The sequence below is a fragment of the Drosophila sechellia genome, chromosome 3R (assembly GCF_004382195.2).
Source record: "Drosophila sechellia strain sech25 chromosome 3R, ASM438219v1, whole genome shotgun sequence".
NCBI classification, from domain to species: Eukaryota; Metazoa; Arthropoda; class Insecta; order Diptera; family Drosophilidae; genus Drosophila; species Drosophila sechellia.
Window position 1 is genome coordinate 7,398,212 of NC_045952.1, and position 24,118 is coordinate 7,422,329.

Here is a 24,118-nt window from a genome sequence, read left to right on the forward strand (position 1 = left end):
AGCCGGAAGGAAAAGGTAATGCAATTAAACTTTAAATTTTTTATAGGAAGTCTTAACGGCTAAAATACCATAGTATTTTATATTCGTGCTCAAGGGTGCGGGCACACTGCACTACACGTGCAATTGGATTGGACAAAACAAAGCCAAAAAGCCGAGTAAACAATGAATAACTTTGAAATTCGGGAGTTGCCCGGCAAGGTAGGTGAAGTCCTGGAATGTACCCTCACCACACCATACATGTGTACATTTAAAAATTCATCAGGGACGCGCGATGATCGCGACCAAAAACTTCGCGAAGGACGAGGTGATCTTCGAGGAGGAACCGTTCGTGTCCCGCCAGTTCTCGTGGAACGTGGCCTACGGCTATGCGGCGTGTGACCACTGCATGCGGCCGCTGGAGACGGTGTTGGAGAATGTGCGCCGCCTGGCCAGTGATCCAAAAGTGGAGGTTCCCCTGCTGCAACACGATCCCACCGCCCAGTGGGTAGCACAGTTCACCCAATGCCCACGGTGCAAGGTGCGCTACTGCTCCGAGGACTGCCTGATGGAGGCGCAGAAACGCTACCACCGCGTGGCTTGCATGGGCGCCTTCCACTCCGACGACACACATCCCATCAATGTGCTGAACGAGACTTGGAAGAAGATGCACTATCCGCCCGAGACGGGCAGCATCATGCTGATTGTCCGCCTGATGGCTATTTACCAGCAGAGCACCAAGAAGGAGGAGTTCCTCGAGCAATTGCAGTCCTTCCAGTCGCTGATTGTGAATCGCGAGCAGAAGATCTATCACAAAATGCTGGGCGAGAACTTTGAGCAGCAGATGGAGCAGTTGTATCTTGCGTTCTGCAATGCTTTCACGGGCGAGGATTTCTCCATGGTATGCATATCCTAACAGAGTGCGTTAAAAGGCGAATACATCTTTTGTTTTCCAGTTCAAAACACCGGATGCCTTCAAGACATTGATGGCCATTCTGGGAACTAACAGCCAGGGAATCGCAACAAGCGTGCTTTCCCAGTGGGTTGCCAAGGTGTCCGATCTACCACTAACGGATTCGGAAAAGGAACAGCTCGACACGGTCATCGACGGACTGTACGCCAAAGTCGCAGAATGTAATTATTTCTCAGATCACCTTGTTAGCAAATTATCCATATCAACATCGCCCCGACAGTTGCTGGCGAATTCCTAAACAACGAGGGCTCTGGACTATACCTGCTCCAGAGCAAAATCAACCACAGTTGCGTGCCGAATGCCTGCTCCACTTTTCCCTATTCCAACGACATTGTCGTGCTCAAGGCCTTGGGTCCCATTCAACAGGGCGAAGAGATCTGCATCTCCTACCTGGACGAATGTATGCTGGAGCGTAGTCGCCACTCGAGGCACAAGGTCTTGCGCGAGAACTACGTGTTCATTTGCCAGTGCCCCAAGTGCCGCGCCCAGGCGTCCGATCCCGACGAGACCAGCGAGGATGACGACGACGACGAAATGGACGACTACGACGATGATGATGACATGAACTAGACTAAGAATAAATTGTTTATTTGATTAAAACTCTCTTATGTACGTAGAGATTGTAAAATATATTTATGTTAAAAATTTTGAAGTGTGCAATTGTGTTTGTTGATGTTCGGGTGGTCGTCTTTTTTTCATTTGTTGCTGCTATCACACATGAGCTTTATAGCGCTTTATGGCGAATGTACATGTATCTACATCTTCACCGTCGGGGAAGGCACATTAAGCGCTACCTGCTCCTGCACACCGTTATCCAGGGGGACTTTCCTCACCTCTATGATCAACCCAGGGTCATTTATTATCTGGCCAAGGAACTGGATCAGAACTTCGTCCGGTATGACAAATTCAATTGTTTTATTAAGCAAAACTAAGTTCACTATCCCGAATTCGGCGAGAACCACGTTCTTTATGTCGTTTATAGTAAGGGGCGGGGTTCACCCGAACTGAAATGAGATTACCGATCCTTGAGAAAGAACCATTTTCACTGAAGCTACAGTTATTTATTATCCCGTTTGAAAGTAAATTTCGAAAATAACAATACAGAGCAATCAGAAAACTATACTTTATACAATACAAAGCAAAAAGAATTCTGACGCAATATACAAAGTAAACTAAACATCATGGGACACTGGACCTAATTCCACACACCTACATATGTGTAAGTGAAAAAGTTGATATTTGGTGAGGATTTCAGAGAAACCCAAGACAAATTAAGTCATTCAAAAGTGATTAAAAGTTCTTTTCATAATTTTTTCCATCAGTGTACATATGTGAAGAACTCTACACCCCAGGGGCACAAATAGGACAACCTCGGCATTAATTCGAGATTTTCTTTCTACGGTAACTGGCGTTAACTTTCGTTTGTACATTTACGGGAAATTAGCAAAGAATGGATCAAATGTGTTCTAATACTATAATGTGTTTCTTATGAACGTTTCACATTGTTCATACGGTGTTTTTAGTCTTTCATTGTCGCCTGAAAGTAGTAATCGCCTTTTACTGCGCCTATCATTTATTATTAGAGAAGAAGGTTTTATTCTTTTCCTTCTGGTCGCCGAGGGGGATTGGAGTATAATATAAAAGAGTGGACCATGTGCAGGTTCCCCTGAAAACCAGGAATAGGTACAAACATCGAAGTATGCTCGTCTTCCATTAGAGCGTAGCGCATTTCAATGTTCCGCAGGCGATAACTCAAGTATACTGACCGTGTGGTCCAGTCGAGAGCTGCACGTCACGCATCTGGGCTCCCCTGGTACGTGACGAACATGGTCATCGAAAGAGATCTGAAAGTTACCCTTCTTGGGGATCAGATTAATTTCCACAGCAGCCGTTATGCCGACAGGCTTATGGCCCACCCGAACCGACTAGCAACTATCCTAGCTGATCCCATCTCCCTCCGAAGACTGAAGAGGGTACACCCCAGCGATCTCCTTACCCGGAGGATAATATAACATATTTCATTTTAAGTAATTGATAACTAGACTAGATTTTTCTTTCTTTTGTACTTTATAATTAAGATACCAATTGGTCTCATTTATCTTTATCACACATTAGGTTATGTACAGAGGAATTACTGAACGATTCCTTTTGAAACCTTAATAAATAGAATTAGTATTCAAAAAAATAAAAAAAAAAAAAAAATAATAAAAAAAAAAACTGATCTGCTTCTCTTTCTAACTGACCGGCAGATTTGTTTTTTTTTTCGAAAAGAAGATTTAATATTACCATTTCAATTCGTATAAACCTTTCAAGTTAATTTCACAAAACAGTATCAAGCCTCCTTAACCAAACCACATCTTTTTATTATAAAGTAATTTTAAACAAGATTAAGTAGCTTTTAATTAGCACAAATTCTCCTACTTTGTGCCTAAGTACTTATTGTTGACTTATTTGTATCAAATAAGCTGAAGTGGCTAAAACGTTCCTCTCAGCTGGTGCTCTTACATTTGACAGACCGTGCTACCTTTCCCAATAACATTTCAGGATTCAAGATTTCAATTGAATGCCAACTGCACCTCCCCTAACACATCCTGCTAAGACTGCGTTCCAGTTTCAACCGCCGTTAACATATTTTTCAATGTGCTCATGGTTCGCTCCACTTGACCATTAGCTCTACTAATCAAGTGGCAATCAAGTGCAAGTTTTTTTTTTGGTCTGAACAAAATTGACTAAACTTTCCTGTCTAATTTAAGGCTATGCCTAAGATAGACATAGTTGGTAAAAGGGTATACTTGAACAATTATTTACTCCTTCTGGTCAGTCTTGTCACTTAATTTCCCTGTTATATCGATGTGGATAGTGGCCAAGGAAAATTGACTTTTTGGATTGAATGCAATTGGATGCAATTTGTGCACACGTCACTGGGAGCAGCTGTTTTAAGCAGCTGATATCTTAACCGTACGGTATTTTTTTTAAACTTCTGGCACGCAACACTAAAGACTAATCTATACTAACATAATAACGTAATCTAAACTTATTATTACCGACTTTTGAGAAATGGCTTTTCGCCACAAAGAGGTACCATTCAGCTCATAGTGCACTGGTAGACAGAGTGTTCTGACATTTCTCTGAATTGTTAGGTAAAGAACTTCATAGGTTTTTACAATATTTTCAGCAAGAGAAAAATCTTTTAATTTGCAGATAGATTTACTCGAATTTCACAAGCAATGCAGCCGCAATTGGTTTTCCTGCTCCTGTTCCTGGGTATCCTGCACGGCACTTGCGGGCTGTACTTCAACATGAGAGAAAAGGAACAAAAGTGCTTTATCCAGACTACGCCCGATGATATGGATGTACTGGGTACAGTGGGAAAGCCCATCTTCAAGTTGTAGGCATCAGTAACTGCTCCGCTTTCTCCTTTCAGTTCAATACGCCATTGAGGTGGAAGATCCAAGTACGGGCGGCTCGTGGGAGCCCGCGTCCCCTGGCCTTGGAATGCATGTGGATGTGCGGGATAGCATGGATAAGGTGGTCCTTTCCCGCGTCTACAGGTCGAAGGGTCTTCTGAAGTTCACAACCCACTGGCCTGGTGACCACCGCATCTGCCTACAACCCAACAGTAGCGCGTGGTTCGAAGGCGCTCTATTGCGCGTCCACTTAAATATTGAGACCGGCGAGCGGTCTGTGAACTACGAACGGATCCGAAAGACTAACAATATGGACATCATGCAGTTGCGGGTTCTACAGCTTATAAATCAGGCAGAGGATATCTCCAGGAATCAGAACTACCAGCGTTTTGTAGAGAAACAATTTTTGAGGTCGACTGATAACATATACTTCAATATAATATGCTTCTCCGTCGCTCAGATCGTCATCCTGGTCCTTCTATGGGCCTTCCAGTACCATATGCTTTTTAGGCAACCGTCCTTGTACCTTGCGTACTGCGAAATCCTCTGTGAAAGCGGGCTGTCCAGGGTAAATACGCAGTCAATTGCTCCCAATTATCCAATCGAATAACAAGCTTTCCCAACCAATTAGTTCAGGACACCAGAGGCGTTTAGGACACTCATCACCATCGTGGGAGCCAACGGACAAGGTCTAACCACCCAGGCCCTCGCACAATGGATCAGCCAGTTTAAGGATGCGGAAACCACGGACGAGCAGCTTCAGCAGCTTGTAAACGATAAGGTCAGAGTCAAAGTGGAAGAATGTAAGTGGATGCGCTATTTAAAAGTCAGTTTATAACACAACACATCCACACAGTTGTTGGAAAGTTCCTTACCAAGCCAGCGCCGCAGATTCCTCAAAATGTTAAGGGCAGCTTCTATGCCTCCAATGTCCAATTGACAAAGCTTCTGTCCAGCGAACGACGGAATCGTAGTGTCCACTTGAAGGACGACAGCTTCCTGCTGATCTGCGAGTGTGAGGATTGCAAGGCGGAATCGAACACAGTTGATACGCAATCTTGAATTGTTTTGTTCTTGTTACTCTACCAACACATCGCATCTAAATATAAATTTAATATATAAATGACTAACAAATCTCATCAGGAGCTGGCTTCGCCGCCGCCGGCGGAAATGGGCGTCAGGTTAATCAGGTTGTTGCTGCTCTCGGCCAGCTCGGCGATGGAGACGCGTCCGCGTTGTTTAATGAACTTGGCCACGGCCAAGAGCTCCTCCTCGGAAACGTAGATGAACTTGCCGCGGTCGTCGATGACGCCGGTGATGGTGCCATCGGCCTGCAGCTCCTGGATGCGATCAATGACCTGCTGCGTCTTTAATTTGAATGCCACGGCCAGATCCTCTAGGACCACCACCTTGTTGTCCCTGATGTACTGAATGAAGTCGGCCAGGAGATTGTCCTGATCGTCGGCGTCGCCCTCTTCGAAGCCCTCTTCCTCCACACTGAAGGCAGCCTTCATCTTCAGGTACTCCTCGTGGTCCTTACGCTCCCGCTCCTCTTTGGCCAGGCGCTCGGCATCCACCCGCTTGCGCTCGACCTCTGCCTCAAGGTCTTCTTGCTGCTTGCGCTCCGCCTCCTCCTTCGCCTCCTTCACCTTGCGCTGTTCGCGATCGTGCAGCTCCTGCTCCCGCTGCAGCCGCTTCTGCTCCTTGGCCTCCATCTTGGCACGCTTCTTAGCACCCATTTTCTCATCCAGCACCGCTCCCTGGGGCACACGTGGCTCATCACCATCGACCTGTCCCTCGTCTTCGTGGTCAGAGTCGCCGGCAGCCGGAGGTGCACCAGCTGCCGCGGCGACTGGAGCCGCTGGAACATTCTGGCGCAGCCGATTGCGCTGATTTCGAGCTATTTGAGCTCGACGCGGAACACCCTCCTGGGCGCGCTGTGGAACGCCACGTTGAGGGGCTGCAGCTGCCTTGGTTTCTGTTTTGGGGTTAATGTTTTAGTCGCCAGTTGGACGAGCTATTGGCATCCGACTCACCTGGGGCGGCGTTTTTCTTTTGCAGCAGGTACAGTGTGACGATCACTACTAAAAGAGCTACGGCAATCCCAACGAGAATGATCAGCTCCATTGCGAAAACGTTGGAGGCTTCTCAACCTGGTGCGCAATGCTTTTTGCCAAAAGGTAAACGTCAACAAAATGAACATATGACTGCGGGTCAAGATAGCGACTATAAGTTGGCAGCAGTGCTGACAACCTAGCTATTTCGTAGCCTGATTAGATGTCTAGTGCTTGTTGGTATCACTGTGAGCGGCAGTCCACGTAGTTACGAATCGCACTACGAAAGTGTTTGCTTGAAGTAAAAATCCTTCTGCTCTACGATAATATGAGAATACAAAATAACACAAAAAGTATAAAAAAGAATTGAGCTTATAAACATAAAAAGCTTATGTGTGTCTCCTTTACTGCCTTGAAGTGCGCATTTATTGGCATTTCATCCATTATAATACATTGCCAATACAAAATTATGAGACAATTTTGTCGTTTAGCTAGTTAAGCGGGAAAGCCGCTTTAAATAGCTTCATTTCTCCCGCTTATATCCCGCTATTTGTATACATATGTTGAATTGTTATTTGCTCTTCAAGACATTTTTTATTGATGCGTTACTTAATCGTTTTAAAAGTTTAAGAGCAATTTCAACTTCAGTAATCCGCCATTACAGATAAAAACGCCACCACAAGCCCATCAATGACTTGTACTGTACTATTATTTAATAATCAATTACATCGTTTAAAATTTAAAGACATTCTAATGTAATTTGTTTTTTTATTTTCGTTTCATTTGTGTATATATCAACACCTTGTTAACAGCTTTTGTTTTTTTCTTTGCTTTTAATTGCTTGTTGTAAAATACATAAAATATCATAATTGTAATAATATATAAATATATATTAGAATAAGCAAACGAACAATTTCAATAAAATTTAGATTCTTAGTTTCAAGAAACCCCTATTTTACATCTTCATTTCCGCTTTGTGCCTTCATGCTTACTTTCTTTGCATTAGGTATTCTATACATTCATTACTTTGGTGTAACTTTCTAGTTTTCTAAGTTTATGATTTTTTATACATTATAAATTTATATATCCTATCATTATATTAAGCCTTTTACCATTATTAATTCAATATCCAAATTTCTCATTGTTTAATCTAGTAATCATTTTATTAGACAGCTAACAACTCTTGACATATCTTTTTTTTTGAACTCTTCATTACCAAGTGTATTCAAAAACTTTAAAACTTTAAACCGGGCTCGACCCCGTTCCCTCTTGAAGATATTCATGTTTGTGGAATTTCGAAATATGGCCATGGTGCTAATATTCGAAAAATTTTCAGTTTTGTGGATAATTGCTGTTGAAACATCGGGAGTATCGCCATGTTTTCTCTAATCCAATTCTTAAGGTCTTATTGTACAGCTTCTATTCCCTTGATTCTTCTGAATATTTAAGAATATCTCTTATATCCAGAAGGCGAAACTCAACAAGCCTTGCATACACCGTTGGTCAATCCACAGGTCCTGGCAGCCCATACATACTCACATGCAATAGGCAGGACCCATGCCGAACATTTTCGTCTTGGATATCTTCAGCTCTTTTTACCATGCTCCTCCCGATGACCAGTGAAAGAATATCCTAGGAAAGAATTATATTTCTATAGGCATTCTTTAACCCAAGGCTTTCGAACATGTGCGAATTGTCTTGATTGGGAAGTTGGTATCTGTGTACAATGTCGCACCTTGATTGCTCATACGAGATCCCATGCACTGTTGGACAGGACAAATCCGAGGTTGAATTTGCCCCTTCACCTTAGTTGGAATATTGACTACATTCCTATACAACGTTTGCCACTTTATCGATACTTCATTAAGAAAAATTGCATCCGGCTGTAATGATCGTTAATGGTTGTGTTGTGACTGTAACATCACCAGCTAAGGCAACTTCAGGAACGTTAGTATCCCTCTGCTCTATCTGCACAACATAGTACCCTTTGATTTTAGGAACTACCTTTGATTTGGCAGAAGTAGGAAACTCTGACTGTAGAATGGGTTTTCTTAAAACATATTAAAATAGGTAATGATTTTTAGCTGACAATATAAGAATCATAGCTGAACAATATAATCACTTTATATCAGATATTATTCCTTCGTAGTATCTATTTTGGCCGCGAATACCCGCATTACCTTTAGAAAGAAGCTTATCCACACAACCGGAAATTTCTTCAATATGCAACATGAGATGTCCATGATCGCTTAAATCCATATACATGGAAATCCTCAATATGGAACAGGGTCAAGCCCAGAGCTATGTGAAGAGACCCACGCCGTTGACGTCTCAATCCAAAAAGATTTCTACTCCAATCAAAGTTGCTATGTCCGCGGATATTAATATGAGATATTAAGCTTTTCATTACTATTCATATAACCTCCATTTACCCATTAATATCCTTAACAAATATTAATATTCAAATATAATGTTCTCTGCTTTATCATTAATGTTGTTTTGGGGTTCATAGTTATTGTTTAGCAATTGTTTTTTTTCTTTTGTATCTGTAACAGCTGTATCTCTTTAGCATAAGTTTAAATTAAGTGTTAAGGTGTAGGTTTAGGTTTATTCACTAACCAACGCCATTTCTCGCGCCGCGGGCGTCAGTGACTGGCCCAAAGCGGAGGCAGCGGACACGGCGCTGCTCAGCCCATCGTCCTCGTCGTCGTCCATCGATGCCTTCTTGCGCTCAATCTCCGCTAGCGCTGGCTGGTCATCATCATCACAATTGCTGCGCTCGACCTGGTCGGCAGCTTCTTCTTCCTGCGCCTCATCGGCAAAGGACACTTCTACGGGGCTGTTGTTGCTATCACCATTAGCTGTCGCAGCCGTCGTCGTCTGGTCGTGCTGGTTGTTGTTGGCTTTATCCTCACTGGCGGACTTGTTGTTATCACTGTCGGCATCGTCGCTCCTCGCCGGCGTCGGCTCCTCTTCGGGTATGTCCTCGATCAGGCTGCGATTGCCGGATCCGGCCGATGGACTGCGAGGCGGGGTTGTTGTCGTCGACGCTGCGGCTGTCGCTGGTATTTCCACCTCAGCCACTTTGCGCAGCAGAACGGGATCGGACGCACGCAATGAGCTCTCCGAGCCACCGACGCCTTCTCCGCTTGGTCGCAGGACGAGGTAGAGCAGGATATCGGACAGCGAGATGATGCCGATCACTTTGCGGTTCTCGTCGACCACCACCAGTCGATGTACTTCGGCGCGGACGATTCGCTCCATGATCGTGTACAGCGACTCGTCCAGATTGCACTTCTGCACGCCCTCGAACCACTCGTTCCGGTGCTCGTTGGCCTTGCGCAGTGAAACATCGAGATCGTTGTAGGTTTTCTCGGCGGCGAGATTCTGAAGGAAAAGAATATTTTCATTACTTAAAGATCTCTCTAACAATACAACATATGTTGGAAAGATTTATGCTTCACATCTATCTATCTATCTATCTGTGAGCACTAAGATGCATACTTACAATCACATCAAACTTTGCGTAAATGTCAACGAGGCGACCATCGGAATCCACCAGGGGCAGGGCTGAGACTCGTCGCTCCACAAATTTCTTGAGGGCCGTGATGATGCTCGTCGTCTCGTCGGCGGTCTCGATGTTGTTATAGGTGCCAATCTTCAGTTCGCGCAAACTCTTTTGCATGTACGCGGGCTTTGGTAATTCGTTAATCTGCGCATAGGAAGTATCACATTAATATTTTGCTTTTGGGTAAGTAGTTTATATTCCAGAAACTCACGTATAGGAAGAGGAACCTAAGTATGCGTTTATGTGTCAGAATGTAAAGGACATTGCCGGTCGCCGGATCGATGACGGGCAGGCGATGTATGCGGCTGTGGATGAGAATTTTGATGGCATCGTAGAGGGACGCATCCGGTCCAATGCTGACCAACGGCATCACCTGGTTGTGCAGCACGCCTAGTAGAGGACACAATTTAGTTAGGATCATCATTCAATGCCAATGTGTGTGTTCACTTACTTCGCCACGTGTCCAGTTTGTGCTCTTCCAGCTGCTCCATGGACGCATTTGGCGATTTGTAATACATTTGCAGGATCTTGATAAAGTCCGTGATGGTTAGCATGCCCACGAACTGTTGCTTCTCCGAATCCCAGAGTGGTGCCGCTCGCACACCGTTGTAGACCAGGGCGTAGAAGGCCTTCTTTACAAGGAGCTGGGTGTCGAAGACAACCAACTTGGCGGAGGTGGGTATCAGATCATAGCACTTGTGAAAACGAAAGAACTTCACGAAGATCTGTGAGTCGTCCTCCTCTGCAGAAACAAGAAGAGAAATGGGTTAAATAATGGATTTATTTACGATATGGGCTAAAATTTTGGGATCTGAGATGTCCACCTTTCTTAAGCAACTCGGCTAGCAGGCGCTTCCAGGCCTCAGAGATCTGCTCGAACTCTTTGATGCTCTCCAACGGATAGCAAAGGACGTCGGCTGGGCGACGGTTGCCACCTCCGAGTACCAGACGACCCGCATGATTCGAGTAGAAGTGCAACTGTAACATGCGTTCTGGATTCCCACTCTGCTCCACTTTGACGCTTCACTCTTTTTGGGGGGTTTTTGTTTTTAACAATGTTCAGTGTCGCATTACGCTAGATTGATGCGATCCGATCTGATCTGGTCTTCTACCCGAGAACTGTGGGCGCTAGCAATTAACTGCGCGACTCGATTTGCTTCGCTAATTGATTTGCCTAATTGATCGACCAACTAGCTAACAGCCCACTAACAGTCCGCTAACAGAGCTGCGCCGCTCTACGCGCTTCTCACTGTAGTAGGCTATGAAAGTTAAGCGATATTTATGCGCGCTCAGCGTATCGATCCCAAAAATAGAACAACCGTTGCCCATAAATTTGACGGCGCACGCGTTTCGTTGAATTAAATTAAGACATTTTTAATTAAAATAAATTTAGCGTACGACAAAAGCAACCGAAGCAGCCACAGCTTAGACAAACACATCGAAATAGAATAGATTCGCCAAATTGTTCAACAACAAATATTATTATTTCAATTCCCAATTAGAGAAAGAGAAACCAAGTGAGAGGGGCGTAATGTAGACTGTAGACGGCTATGGCACAATGTAAACAAATAAATATTGAGGCGGGGCCAAAAGGTGTTAATCAAAAACTATATAAAATCACAGGGGCTGCAGATCGCTCTTGTCAGGGGCCTGATAAATGCAAGCCAAACATACAGCCAACCCGATTCAGACATTATAGCGACACATAACAGATATTGGGACAGGCAGTTGTGCCAAGAAATTAATTAACCGCAGCATAAGACTCAACACTGAAATTTTGAATGTCTGTAGAGATTATTGCGCCTCTTTTGCGAAAATCATAGGGAAATCTATTTTTAAAAATAATAAATAACTTTATTTAAAGTGCAAAAATTATGTTCGTTCAATTTACAAATTGGCAGGTTATTTTTTGATCAGACGGAAACTCAGATCAAAGTAAATTTATGATTTATCGACGTAGAGCGAAAATAATTTAAGGGAAACCTGCCGCCTTACAGTATGAGATTAGTGGAAATTTTGAAAACCCCTGGTAAAAGTATTTCCAACAAATTATCCGGATGATATCCACCACAATATAAGCAAACAACAGACGAACCAAAAGTTTAAAAACGACCAAATATAATATATAGAAAAAACACGAAGGCCAGATACCGCGGCCAGAAAATATACACATCGAAATAAATTGTAAAATATTTGGAACTATATGCAAGCGGTAAAAGATTTTCCCGACTAAGCTTTGTAAACATTTAAATGTTGTTTAATAAATGGAATTGACTGCGGTTGCCGGCGGCGAACCGTTCGCACAGATAAAGAAAGTCGAAGGAAATGGAGGCAACAACGCTTGTCGAGATCGGTGAAGGTCTCTTCAATCTTTTTCGTACTCTGTTGCTGTTCAATGATTGGTTTTCAATGCATATGCATATATCCAGTTGCGAATGCAAAGGTAAATATGGTTTATCGTATTCGATTCTGTTCGCTTCTGCGTTTGTGTTTCTTTTGACAGGGGCCACGGGCCACAAGAGTTAATTGAAATGCTCCTTGGCGTTGTTGGCTTTGTTGATTATTCTGCTATTTCTTTTTTTTTGCCGTGTGGCATCTAAACAATTGAAAACCCATTTTCGCAATGGGCGGCGATTGTGGGGGAGGTGACCAGTCGGCGAGGGTGGTGGTGATGGTTCAGTTGCTTTTGGCGTCGCGGCGCTATTCGAAAATTCTTAGCGAATGACTAAGAGAGCAGCGAAGACCTTCGATGGGTCGACTTGCAGTTGGTCGGTTGGATTCGAATGCTTGGTTGGTGAGCAAGTAATTATTACGGCTCTGGGCAGTATCCATAGACACACTTGGCACATATGTATAGACACGTATAGATCGCGAGTGGTTCCTGCTGCCAATAATTACACACGGAAAGCAAACGGAACGGAAAACCGCCGAACTTGTGTCGTCTGCCCGTCTTTCGTTGGCGACGTTCTAAACGATTCGAAATTTTATCATAAACTGATCTGCAGTCTGTGTTTTCCATCTCCTCCTCCGCTCGCTGTGGCTCTCTGTGGCGGAAAAGTTTTTCGTCAGGGGAAAAGCGCACAAAAACAAACAAATGATAGACTGAAATAATAGTGGAAACGCTCTGAGCAGAAAACTCGCCACTAAATCGAAAAGTTCTCAGAGCGTTTAATAAATTGAATATAATCTTTGCTGAGAGATCGGTTGGATCGGATCGGCTGGGAATTGACGTTAATGAGGATCATGAAATGTCTGAAATTCCCAACAAATTACATTCACTGTTTTCCCGCTTTCCGTCCTTTCGGCTCTCATTGTAGTGCCCTCACTTCATTTGCGTATTTTTCCCCGATTGGCCTCCGGCGTACTTGGAACTTATAATTAGCTTTGGTAAAAAAGAAAAGCAAATATGAACTTTTGGGGGTGTGTTCTTTAAGAACAGCAGTCTTATCCACTTGTTTTGTCGGGAATAAAAGAATTATATGTAAATTCCTATTCCCTAACAAATTTTTTTGGATGCCACATTTTAGGCAGCCCACGCTAACATTCAAATCGCTTGCTACCATAATCCCTGTGAATTATGACTGATTCCACAACTTATCTTCTTCTTCGGCCTATACACATAGATATATTGGTATATCAGGTTCTATTATATTCTGGCGATGGCGTCGTGTGCCCAACGAAAATCCTCAGAGGCCGACTCTTGACCGAACGCCAGCCAAGTATGTTTGCTAATTCATTTAAACTAGACATTGTTGTTTGTCTCTCGGGACGGACGTTGCGGAAAGAGGACATGGGAGTGGATTAAGAGGGTGGTTTCAAAACTTACCCAGGTCTGATAGATTTACTTTCTCTAGGAACGGATCAGCGACAGGCAACTGTAATAAAAACAGAAAGATTGGTTAGAATTTACTGAAGTAATAAGCATATTACATATCTCTCTGAAAGGAAGTATTAGTTTCCTAGTATTTAAGATAAATCTATTGTTTTAAAAGTACAACGTAAATGTGTTCATCTCTAAAATCAAGTTTTCTAAATATATTTACCTTGTTTATCTACTTTCGAAATGGTAAAACTTAATTTATAACTGTTAACTACACACGGCGATAAAAAGTGAACTATCATTAAAGAAATAAACGAGCTAACTCGAAAAGTCGTAAAATGTACATATGTACAAACATATACTTATACGTTCGTTAATCGTTATCGTATTTGTGGCGCAGTATAACTTACACCTTAAAGTATTATTACTTTACTTAGCACTTCCTCTTTCCTTACACACTGATATAGTTTGGGATATTAGCCCTATTTTATTGGCGCATTTCAGGGGTAGAAGTGTCGACAACATAATACCGAAAGTAAACAATAAGGGAACTCAAACGTAAATAGAAATATAAACTGCGCTGATACAGTTCCCTTACACGTTATCTGGTAATCAGAACGCGAAATCGCAGATAAAACCCAGAGGAACAATAATGCCAGCCCCAATGAAATATTTGTGAGCCGAGTGGCTGAAGAAGGGGGGATGAGGAGCTGTATGCTCACTCGGTTGAGTAGCTTTGAATTAACATTGAAATGTGCAATAGTGGAATTATGACACATTAGCGAGGGGGGAGAGGAGGGCGGTCGTAGGAACGAGGCAATGGGACAAGTACCCCATATCAGATACGGCAATTTAACAATTGAACACTCGCACACAGGTGCAGGCCAATTTTGGTTTAGCCTAAACGCTTTGCCCGCAACTCACATTCTCTTCCTCTCTCGCAGTGCTCTTAGCAGCTAGAAATGGGGTCAAGAAAAGTGTGCACTGAGAAATAAATATTTAACTTGTGATCTTTCGAGGTAAAATAATATCCAACAAATATCTATTTATTACTAAGTTTGAAAGTTTCTCCAGATTTTTAATTAATTTAAAAGAGAAGAGTTTAAGAACCCAATTCATTTATGTCAATGAACAAAATATAATGTTAAATCTTATTTCATTTTATGCAAATCAGCTACTGACTATTTGTTTTTTTCTATGTGCATTGTACGGCTGACCCTCATTTTGTCTAAATATATATTGCACTGAATGCAGCCGAATTCAATCGACGAAAAAGCTTCGCCTTAAAGCTTTGCCACTGGCACACACTCGATGGCTTTTCCTTTGTTTTCATCTCAATGCATTTCCACACAAAAAGATAAGCGTATCGATTGAAGTATTTCGATACATGTACGGACTACATCTTCAACATCTAAAGATCTGTCCGTAAGAGCACCGATTTAAAAATCATTGGTGTTCAATAATGTTATGTTATATTAAATTTACTTTGTCCAGCGAAGGTAACGGTTTGAAAAGATGTGAGAATTTTACATGTATTTATTATATAACTCAAGCCTGTTTCGCCCGGTGCACTTACGCTAATCTTGCGTCCGGATCGCGGCAACAATTGCTGCTGGCGTTTCCATTGCTCGATCTGCTCGACGCTGTAGTCGCTGCGCCGCCGCATCAGCATGCACTGGTGCACTGGGGAGTGGTGCCTGGAGGTGGGCGAGGGGGAGGAGTGGGCGCTGCTGACGCGCCGTCGCTCATAGACGAGCGTCTGCTGCACTGCAGCAGCTGCGGCGGCAGCGGAGGGTGAATGACCCAGCGAATGGCGGGCAGCATTTGCAATTGTCTTGCTGTCGTTGCTTCTCAGTTGTTGCTGCTGCACTTGCTGTTGCTGTTGCAGTTGCAGTTTCTGCTGTTGACTGTGATTGCTGTGCGCCTTGCGTCGTAGCAGAGACGACGACATGGCTGCCGTTAAAGTTGCCTTCAGCTTCTTGCCATCTTTCGCCTTGTTTTTGCCGCTTGGCAGGCTTGGGAGGCTTGGGATGCTTTGATAGCTTGGGCTAATTTGGCCACACTTGTGACTTGGGCTTTCGCTATGACTGTGGCTTTGGCTGTCACCACGCCTGCTTACGTGATGCGAGTGGCGTTGGCCGTCGACGAGATCTCGCAAATTCGCACTGTTCAGCAGCTGGTAGTTGCTGCTGGCCGTCGGCCCGTTATTCGACATCAGCGCCGGCAGATGGCCGTACCGCTTTTTGCGGTGATACAGTGGCGAATTGCTCAGCGAACGCGCCTTGCGACCGCCGCATTTAGCATTTTCGCTGCCGGTGAGATTGTTGTTGCTATCGTTGTCTTTCGGCAAATTGGGGTCAAAGTGTACGCTCAGCTTGGGTGGCGTTTTCGGGGCGGCAGTGTCGGCGGGGGGATTGGCATATTGAGGCGGCGGAGAGGGTAGCACTCCCACGCGGGGTGTGCTGGGCTCGAAGGCGGAATACCGGCGGCGATACATGAAAACCGCGCACTCAAAAAGAAGCAAAAGGCACTGGCAGACGGATTTTTATGGGGAGTCGCACAAGTGACGACACCACTACTCTGTTTGATCTCTGATTATACGGCCGTGTTCCGTTCCACTTGTCTTCCGTTCGCTTTCCGGACACGTCTGTGCTCACGCAAATGAAAACTTAAACTGGTTAAAAAGCCGCTGGTTAAGAGTTGAGCGAGAGCCAGCCGGACCCCACACATGATCGCACCACGACAAAGAGCAGAGGAGAAGGAGAGCGAGTGGATTGGCCTAGGAGAGCGCCAAAAGTTCGCGAGAGTGCTAGAGTATAGGAAAATACAAGAACACACACGCCACACAATGTAAATGTAATTGTAACGAAGCTACAAGACCCTAGAATGCACTTACACTCCACAAAATAATCGCAATAAATCACACATTCTGATGATATTATAAATTGCAACAATTGATTGATTAGATGTCGTCACCCTGAAGCTTGCTGATCTTATAAAAATATTTTAACTTTTACTGCAAAAATCTGAAAAGTACGATCCAATAATTATTTCGAGTGCAGTAAAAATCTGGGTTGACTGCATCGAAAATAAACTTTTGGTTTGTCCAACGGTTCACCTCATTTGCTTTGCTTATCTTTCAGCTGTCTCCCTGCTGTGGGGTGTTTTCTTCTTACCCGAGAGAGAGAGAGATCGCAGCCGAGTGGAAATTATGAATACCGTATGCAGAATGGAGCTCGTTTCATTCTTTTTCGACATAATCGTTATATCGCTTGAGTAAACAAGAGAGAAGACAACGAGAGAGACCCACTTGCACCCACAATCGAAAAGCTCAAGAAGGCCACTGCAGGCGGAAGAAGAAGAAGAAGCGACAAGGGTACACGACTAAAAGGCGAATCCACTCAATTCAAGAGTCAAGTGACTCAGTTTAAATACGCATCCAAAAAGCAAAGAGCTTCTGTGTACATTTAGTGTTTTCTTTGAGCGATAAGTTAGGCAAACGGTACTGCAAGATTGTGGCCTTGCTAAAGAGAAATGAGAAATAGAGAGAGACAGAGAGGGAGCCAAGAACAGTGAGAAAAGCCTGACATGTGAAGAGTAGTTGGCTAATTAATCATCATCATTAGCGGGCACATACCAATATCAAACCAATACCAAAAAGAATTTAATGGTGAAAGCCCAATCCGCTGACGTCAGAATACAAAAAAGTTCGCAAAGAATTCCCAAGAATGTGCATAGTATAACAACAAACACTTGACACATGATTCAAATCTATCGATATAAACCAGTTTCCATGGGTGACCACGTTGTGGACGGAGAAGTAAACAATAACAGACTGTAACAATATAATAAGTGTTTATAATGGTCATTAGGCCCATTATGAGGCCTTGGGTTTTACATATACATATGTATGTAGGTGTGGGCGAAAACCCAGTGAAAGGAAATTCTCCAACTAATTCAAAGTTGATGACAAAACCATCAGAGAAGTCAACTGGCTATAAGCATGACATCTTGTTTTTAATATAAAGTGACTCACTTCATTGAAATTGTTTCACCAATGTCGCTAAAATTTCAAATGTAAGTGACTATCCCTAGTTGTTAGTTCAATATGATTTAATGGGTGCTCACGACGTATACGTAATACGTACATTTAATACGCTGCGTGGAACTCTACATGTAGTCTACATTGTGTAAAGTGCGAAAACCTTGAAGTATGCTATATAAAAGAAAATAGGCTAAGGGATATTATGGAGTTCTGGAAAACTGACAAATTGCTTGATACTTTCAACATTCAACAAGTGCCAATAGAAGAAGAGGGAGAATTACGAAGACAGAACACGACCTTGAAGGTATTATGCAAGCAACTGGGAAAACGCATTTCTCAACGGGCAACAGAGTATATCAGAAATGTCAAGGTGAAGCGAACCGAACGAAGTAAACAAGAAGGGGGAGGAGTCAAACAGAGTAAGCCCCAGAGAAAAGGAGATTCATAGAAGTGTATTTTTAAGCTATTAATAGCTCTGAATCAGAGAAGCGAGCAGATTGCTTTTTAAGGCGATAAAAAAAGGCAACCCAGAAAGTGGAGGGGAAAATACTTGCGATAAGATCATAAATTATTACATCTAGTTGGAGAGATAATTGTATAAAAAGGTGAGGCATATTTTCTACGCAGTTTGTCGTTTGTTATGCATAACGAGGATGATAATTATGTATGTCACAGCCAAAAAGATTTGCCTTAAATGTGTTCCCTAATTAAATTTTCAAAATATTTATCAAACCAAACAAGATTAAGAAATCCAACTTTTCAGTTTACTTAGAGACAATTTATGAGATACTCCCTCTTCTAATTTATATGATAGCTTCAAGTTTTAAACTTACCCCTCGTGAGTCTCTAAAGAGGATGGCTGCATGGTGTGGATCCAAAGTACCATCCCCTCGCAGTCCTCGACCGGCGGCGCCAACTGATGCACGACGTTTTTCCAAATCCGCGGAGGCACGACGCATGTGAGCACCTGAAAGAGTACATCAACTTGTTATCAGTACAGGTGCTTGAATGTAGAATTTAAGGAGTAAGACTAGACCTAATAGAACAGCAAGTACCAAATGGAAAGTAACCCGCCCGAAATCCTTTACCTTCTTTGACTATGCGATCGTATATCTTGTAGGTGGCTCCGCAGTCATCGAGAATGCGGTTGGGGCGGCTGAGCGTGTTCACATCCAAGCTCTTGGATCTGGTGCGGAAGTTCTCCTGCGGATCGTTCTGTGGCGAGGTGCAAACGCTCTGGGCGTCGTGGTGCTTCCTCGGCCACAGGTGCATCTTTTTGCCAAAGTGCTTCACTAGCTCGTGGATCGAATGGTGGTGATGGCTATGATGGTGATGGTGCTTTCCGTGCTTGCTGTGACCATCCTTATGGGGCGAGTGCTGTGGGTCCTGTTCGTCGATGCTGAGACTCTTGGCGAATGACGAGTTGTCGAAACGCTGGCGATTGAAGGGTCCGCTGCTCACCCCGCTGTCTGTACTATTCATGGACTGGCGCGATGCATCTCCGGTCAAAGTATAGTCGTCCAGCGAGGTGTGGGCAGCGCTCACTCGATGGAAGATCGAGATAGCCGTGGGTCGCTGCTGCTGGGGTCCGCTGGCACCCGTGTGGGTGAAATACTGATGGTCCGCCTGGCTCTCGTATATGTCGTCGAGATCGTGTGGGAAGTAACCGCCTCCACCGACGGGTGCGGTGGGCGGTGGAGAGCCGAAGTCCGGACCTGCACTGCGACGCATGCTCTAAAAGTTTTGATTCAATAGGATTAACTAAATTTTTAAAGATCCGATTAATGGTTGCAAACCGATTATAAGCCAGAAACATACTGAATTCTAAAAATTTAATCAACTATTCCGGTTATCATTATCAATTACGGTGTTTACTTTTGTTTAAGTATAATATTCTTTTATTGGTTTCTGTTTCCTTCAGAGAGTCACTAATTCACTTATTCGCTGAGTCACTGATATTAAATACTCTCTCCGCTTTCCTGATCGGTTTGCATCCTTGACTTGACCATTCTACTCACGCCATATATAGCCGGACTGTGAGATCGATCCAAGAAGCTGCGCTTCGAGGAGGGTGTCCGCTTGAGACTGCCGCTAGTGGGCTGCTGGTAGTGGGCTTGGTGGGTGGGCGAGTTGCGGTAGTGGTGGTTGGCCAGCGACCGAGGGGCATCGGGCACAGCCTGTGGCAGAGAGTGTCGGTCGCTCTGCCACTGGGCGTATGCGCTGCCGGTGACCCCTCCCAAATTCTCACCGCCTGCAGTTCCGCTGCCGCCACCTCCGGAATTATTGGAATTGGAGCTGGAGCTGCTGGAGGAGTCCACGCTGTAGAGGCGACTACCCTGCGAGGAGGCATCGGCACTGCTGCCGTAGCTCGGGTAAATTTGGCGGGACCAGCTCTCGCCACCGCTCAGCTGTTTTTCCACGGCATGCTGGCGGTACAGGTGTGTTATTCCATGCATTGCTGGGCCGTTCTCCTTCTCCCGTTGTGTTGTCAATTGTTGTTGATTTTCGTTTTGTTTTTGTTATTGTTTAGTTCTTGATGTTGTTACACTTTTGTAACGCAGTGTAAAACAGTTGTTATTGTTGCACTTGTCAATTTGGTTAAAGTAAGCACTGCGATCGGTTGTCGCTGTCTCTGTCTCGCCTTGTAAAAGTCACATAATATTGTTCAACTGTAAATAAAAATACAACACATCACTCTCTCGCTCTCCTTCTCGCCCACTATCGATGCACTTGCTCGAAAGCTTTTGCTCTGCATCCCCCTCTATCGCTATCCGTCTCGTTTGCTCCTAGGTTGAACGCACTGAAATTAAGTCAAAGCTGCACACATCGCCGCGTTTTATTTGTTCTTTCTGTCGTTTTTTGCTTTCCACGACGCGATTGTTTATTTTCAATATTGTTAAACACTTTTTGTAAAAGTTATATTGGCCGTAATCGACAGTTTAAAAAAATAGCGTCAGCCGCCGCCAGCAACATATATCAAATGATGAATGCACTTGAGCAAGTTCACCACTACCACCCACATTGCAAAACAACAAGGCAGAGTCAATGCGCGCATAGCTTTATTCTCATTTATATCAATTCATTTAATTCCCTGCCTTGTTGTCGTTGCGAAGCCGTTGCCAAATGTAGCGGGTAAATAAATAAAGGCCTAATCGATCGGAACGATTTCCACACAGATCGTTTGCGACGCACGCGTCGCCTGCACGCATGCAACATGCGCTCAGGGTCACTTTTCTAGGCGAGTTCAGCGACCCAGGCGACAAAATTTACAAAGTTCAATGCCACGAAAGCGCAATAAAATAAATTAACTCGAAATTTTATATTTGCACAAACATTAAATATGTTTAAATATGTTCAACCCTTGAAAATATATTGGACTGAGATTTCCAAGACTGCATTGCAGTAGCTATAGGAAAATAATTTCCAATTCATGACTATATTGGATTTACTTTACAATTTTGCAAGAGTTCAATCGTCACATTTGTCGCCTGGCCCGCTTTCTAGGCCTGCCGCACTTGCGGTTATTGTCGGGCTGTCGGTTGTCCCAGCCTCTTGGGTAATTAAATTATTTTATAATGCAGAGTTGCATCTGTTCGAGAAAAGCTACATATACATATAAGTATATATCAGAATTGTTCACTCTTCGGGATCAACTCACATGAGCACTCAAATCGCATGCTTGATTTAAATAAACGGCCTTTATCTTTATCGCTGTGTGTAAAACAAACAACAAACGCAGCAGGAGGAGTGGGAGAGGGGGAGTCGGGCGGGGGCGGGGCATTCGAGAAGCGAGCCAAAGCAAAGCACAGAAAATAAAGTTAAGTTCTATTTTTATTATCAACGCAACAATAACAACACGGCAAGCGATTTCAAATGAAGAAAGAGCCGAAGGCGCACTGATAAAAACAAATGGGAAAGATTGAAAATATGTACGTAAAGAGGCAGAACACTCAGGAATATTGATTAGCTTTCTCAAGAGGCTTTCAGGGGGATATTTCACAACATTGATCAAATTTAATGCAATTTACATTGCGATTCGTAGAACAAAGTGAGCGAAGAGAGCAGCCGGTTCAATTGAGGTTAAGTCGCCAACTTATTTACCAGTAATCAAATTTGTTTAATAATGCGGAATTCTATATACACATGCATATAAAAATACGGCCGGCCGCCTACGCACGTACACACACGAACACCGATACGCACACAACCGCTTGGCTCAAAATCCCAAAGAAGAATGAGAATGAAAAGAACAAACGGTGCACGTGCTGTCGAACAAGTGCCAAAGAGAGAGAGAGAGCATGAGAGGGCAAGCTAACAGCGCTGTTAGCGCTAACAGCGGGGCTGTTGGTCGTCCTTGAAATCTAAGTACATATGTATGCATGTATGCATGTGAGTGCAGAAAGCGAAAGTAAAAGCATGAATTGAACCATTTCCCCCCATTCAGTGCAACCAACACTCGACCATGTGTAATCCATTAGCAACTGCGGCGGATTACCATTCGAATTAGTTGAAGGGCATTTGAAGGGCACACACATAACTCGTCCATAAATCACTCAAAAGTGAAAGAATTTTCTGGGCGAGTATAGGAAAAATCGTCTTGGCGTTTTAAGTGCGTTTTTTGGCAGAAGGACCAGAACGCGCTTCTAAGTATGCAATATTTTGAAACGTGACACCCCAAATCTATAAAAGAGAAACACGATTGTCGGAGGTCAACTTCCTTTCCGACTTTTCACTTTGGGCCCCGATTTATGACGCATGCGTGTGAAGAAAGTGAAAGTATATAGATGGTACATAATACTATACTATATATGCGTGTACGTCACTGGAGTATTTTAGGGGTTCGGCGATTGAACCCCTCTCGAGAAACTCTCTCAATTTATTCCATTGATACGATAGTCTTGTTTTTTTTTACAATCAAAAGCTTGATTAACTATTTCTTTTGAAGGAAAATCCTTTTACATCTTGTACGCTTTTAAAGAAATATATTTTACCACACAGATTGGTTTTCGGCTATGTACTATACAGTTGGCTCCAAAAGTCTATAGGTCCCAAGAATTGCGCATTTAGGTCAAGTGTGTGCGCAAGAGAACTTTGATTAGGGAGTGCAAAATTTTTAAATTGCTGAATTATCAGGCAGACCCCCACTAGACGAGCCCCGGCGATAAGGAAATACTATGCTACGCTAACGTTTTGGGCTGATAAGCGCTGTGTTTGTTTGCGTTGTGCCTGCCTATCGCGAATTAGATGTGATTGAAAGGGAGCCATAAACAAAGACCAAAAAGGTGCAAACAAAGGTGTTTAACCGACTATGGGGCGTATGCTTAATTTATCTTTGGTTGCCCAGTAGCCCGAGTAACTGTAAACAATTTATTTATGGGCTCCGCATCGTAGTTAAGTTTGTGCGAAATTCGGCCAGCATTTACCTTGAACGTGATTGGATATTGGATATGTGTAGATAAGTACGGAGCACTTTCCGCCCGGTTCCCTCCTCTATTCCCATATCGCCATGCACTGGTCATGTGGGGGGCATTCTGACGGATGTGCTAAGGTGTGCGATTTAAGTAGCTTCTTCTTCTCTGGTTCTTATTTTGTTTTTAGCCTCCTCCAATTTCGCATTTGGCTTCAACTACGGCTTGTTTTGTGCTGACTTTTGTTTGGCTCTTTGCGCTGAAAGCAGATAACCCGATGATTCAGCTCGAAAAGCAGGAGGATCGGTCGGGGCAAATATTTGAACTTGCCCACGGATTAAAAGGGTAAGAGGGGTTGGTTGGGGGCTGGCATTCCAAATACGAGCTGTTGGATGATATAACTATTTTAAGGGCGACGTTCTCGATCTTCGTGCTTCTGGTTTCGAAATGAATGTGTACCATGTTGGCCAATAGTTTGAAGTAATTTCGAGTAGACATATTTACTTTATTGAAATTGGGTGTATTATTTATAGAAAATGTTGATATATAATCAATAGATATAGATATTAAATAGCTTGTAAGTGACTCCGAATGGATAATTCACATAACGTAGGCCATTGTCAAGTAGTGTCATTATTAAAATGGTTTATAATTACGCGTAATTTACTGTACTTTCGTGCACTTCATAGCTTCATTCCACTCGACTATCTAAGTGAAATGCCACTCAACTAACTGACAATTGGCAACCTAATCGATGGTTTTTATCGGACAGTTGTCACCCCAATACTAATAGAGCCGTGACACGCAGTGACCTTCTAAGGAGTCGCTGAACCCACTAACTTGGTCAGTATTTCTGTCAACACTAAT

General features: G+C 43.5%; 4 protein-coding genes across 12 annotated transcripts in view; 2 read left to right on the forward strand and 2 right to left on the reverse strand.

Annotated features, from left to right (window-relative positions):
* Positions 1 to 89: 89 nt before the first annotated feature.
* LOC6620037 (SET and MYND domain-containing protein 5) lies at positions 90 to 1,601 on the forward strand. The gene is made up of 4 exons (XM_002044213.2): positions 90 to 198; positions 263 to 877; positions 933 to 1,110; positions 1,170 to 1,601. Exons 1-4 carry the CDS (start codon positions 163 to 165, stop codon positions 1,517 to 1,519), a joined length of 1,179 nt encoding a protein of 392 aa, XP_002044249.1. The 5' UTR covers positions 90 to 162; the 3' UTR covers positions 1,520 to 1,601.
* Positions 1,602 to 3,937: 2,336 nt separating this feature from the next.
* On the forward strand, positions 3,938 to 5,482 carry LOC6620038 (transmembrane emp24 domain-containing protein eca). The gene is made up of 5 exons (XM_002044214.2): positions 3,938 to 4,089; positions 4,151 to 4,309; positions 4,374 to 4,924; positions 4,988 to 5,159; positions 5,213 to 5,482. Exons 2-5 carry the CDS (start codon positions 4,177 to 4,179, stop codon positions 5,416 to 5,418), a joined length of 1,062 nt encoding a protein of 353 aa, XP_002044250.1. The 5' UTR covers positions 3,938 to 4,089; positions 4,151 to 4,176; the 3' UTR covers positions 5,419 to 5,482.
* Positions 5,406 to 6,555, reverse strand: LOC6620039 (DDRGK domain-containing protein 1). The gene is made up of 2 exons (XM_002044215.2): positions 6,393 to 6,555; positions 5,406 to 6,334 (listed from the first exon to the last, which is right to left on the reverse strand). The coding sequence occupies exons 1-2, from the start codon at positions 6,481 to 6,483 to the stop codon at positions 5,496 to 5,498; spliced, it is 930 nt and encodes a 309-aa protein (XP_002044251.2). The 5' UTR covers positions 6,484 to 6,555; the 3' UTR covers positions 5,406 to 5,495.
* Positions 6,556 to 7,164: 609 nt separating this feature from the next.
* LOC6620040 (5'-AMP-activated protein kinase subunit gamma-1) overlaps positions 7,165 to 24,118 on the reverse strand; it is a 63,691-nt gene continuing 46,737 nt past the window's right edge. For 4 of the 9 annotated variants that reach the window (XM_032721468.1, XM_032721465.1, XM_032721466.1 and 1 more), the window contains 6 exons: positions 18,677 to 18,810; positions 13,805 to 13,853; positions 10,430 to 10,720; positions 10,190 to 10,368; positions 9,919 to 10,122; positions 9,018 to 9,797 (listed from right to left, as the gene is read on the reverse strand). In XM_032721468.1, the coding sequence (XP_032577359.1) occupies positions 9,018 to 9,797; positions 9,919 to 10,122; positions 10,190 to 10,368; positions 10,430 to 10,720; positions 13,805 to 13,853; positions 18,677 to 18,810 (1,637 nt within the window). Of the gene's footprint in view, positions 9,798 to 9,918; positions 10,123 to 10,189; positions 10,369 to 10,429; positions 10,721 to 10,802; positions 11,212 to 13,804; positions 13,854 to 15,374; positions 16,463 to 18,676; positions 18,811 to 18,931; positions 19,578 to 19,861; positions 20,513 to 24,118 lie in introns of those variants that run through there. The other 5 variants (XM_032721469.1, XM_032721467.1, XM_032721471.1 and 2 more) reach the window with 5 other exon arrangements.

Bases quoted from the DNA above. Each gene is read 5' to 3' on its own strand.
- LOC6620039 (XM_002044215.2), bottom strand. From the start codon at position 6,483: ATGGAGCTGATCATTCTCGTTGGGATTGCCGTAGCTCTTTTAGTAGTG. The intron at 6,335-6,392 runs GTGAGTCGGATG...ACCCCAAAACAG, and splicing joins AAAGAAAAACGCCGCCCCAG to AAACCAAGGCAGCTGCAGCC.
- LOC6620037 (XM_002044213.2), top strand. From the start codon at position 163: ATGAATAACTTTGAAATTCGGGAGTTGCCCGGCAAG. The intron at 199-262 runs GTAGGTGAAGTC...AAAATTCATCAG, and splicing joins TTCGGGAGTTGCCCGGCAAG to GGACGCGCGATGATCGCGAC. The intron at 1,111-1,169 runs GTAATTATTTCT...TCGCCCCGACAG, and splicing joins GTACGCCAAAGTCGCAGAAT to TTGCTGGCGAATTCCTAAAC.
- LOC6620038 (XM_002044214.2), top strand. From the start codon at position 4,177: ATGCAGCCGCAATTGGTTTTCCTGCTCCTGTTCCTGGGTATCCTGCAC. The intron at 4,310-4,373 runs GTACAGTGGGAA...TTCTCCTTTCAG, and splicing joins CGATGATATGGATGTACTGG to TTCAATACGCCATTGAGGTG. The intron at 5,160-5,212 runs GTAAGTGGATGC...ACATCCACACAG, and splicing joins CAGAGTCAAAGTGGAAGAAT to TTGTTGGAAAGTTCCTTACC.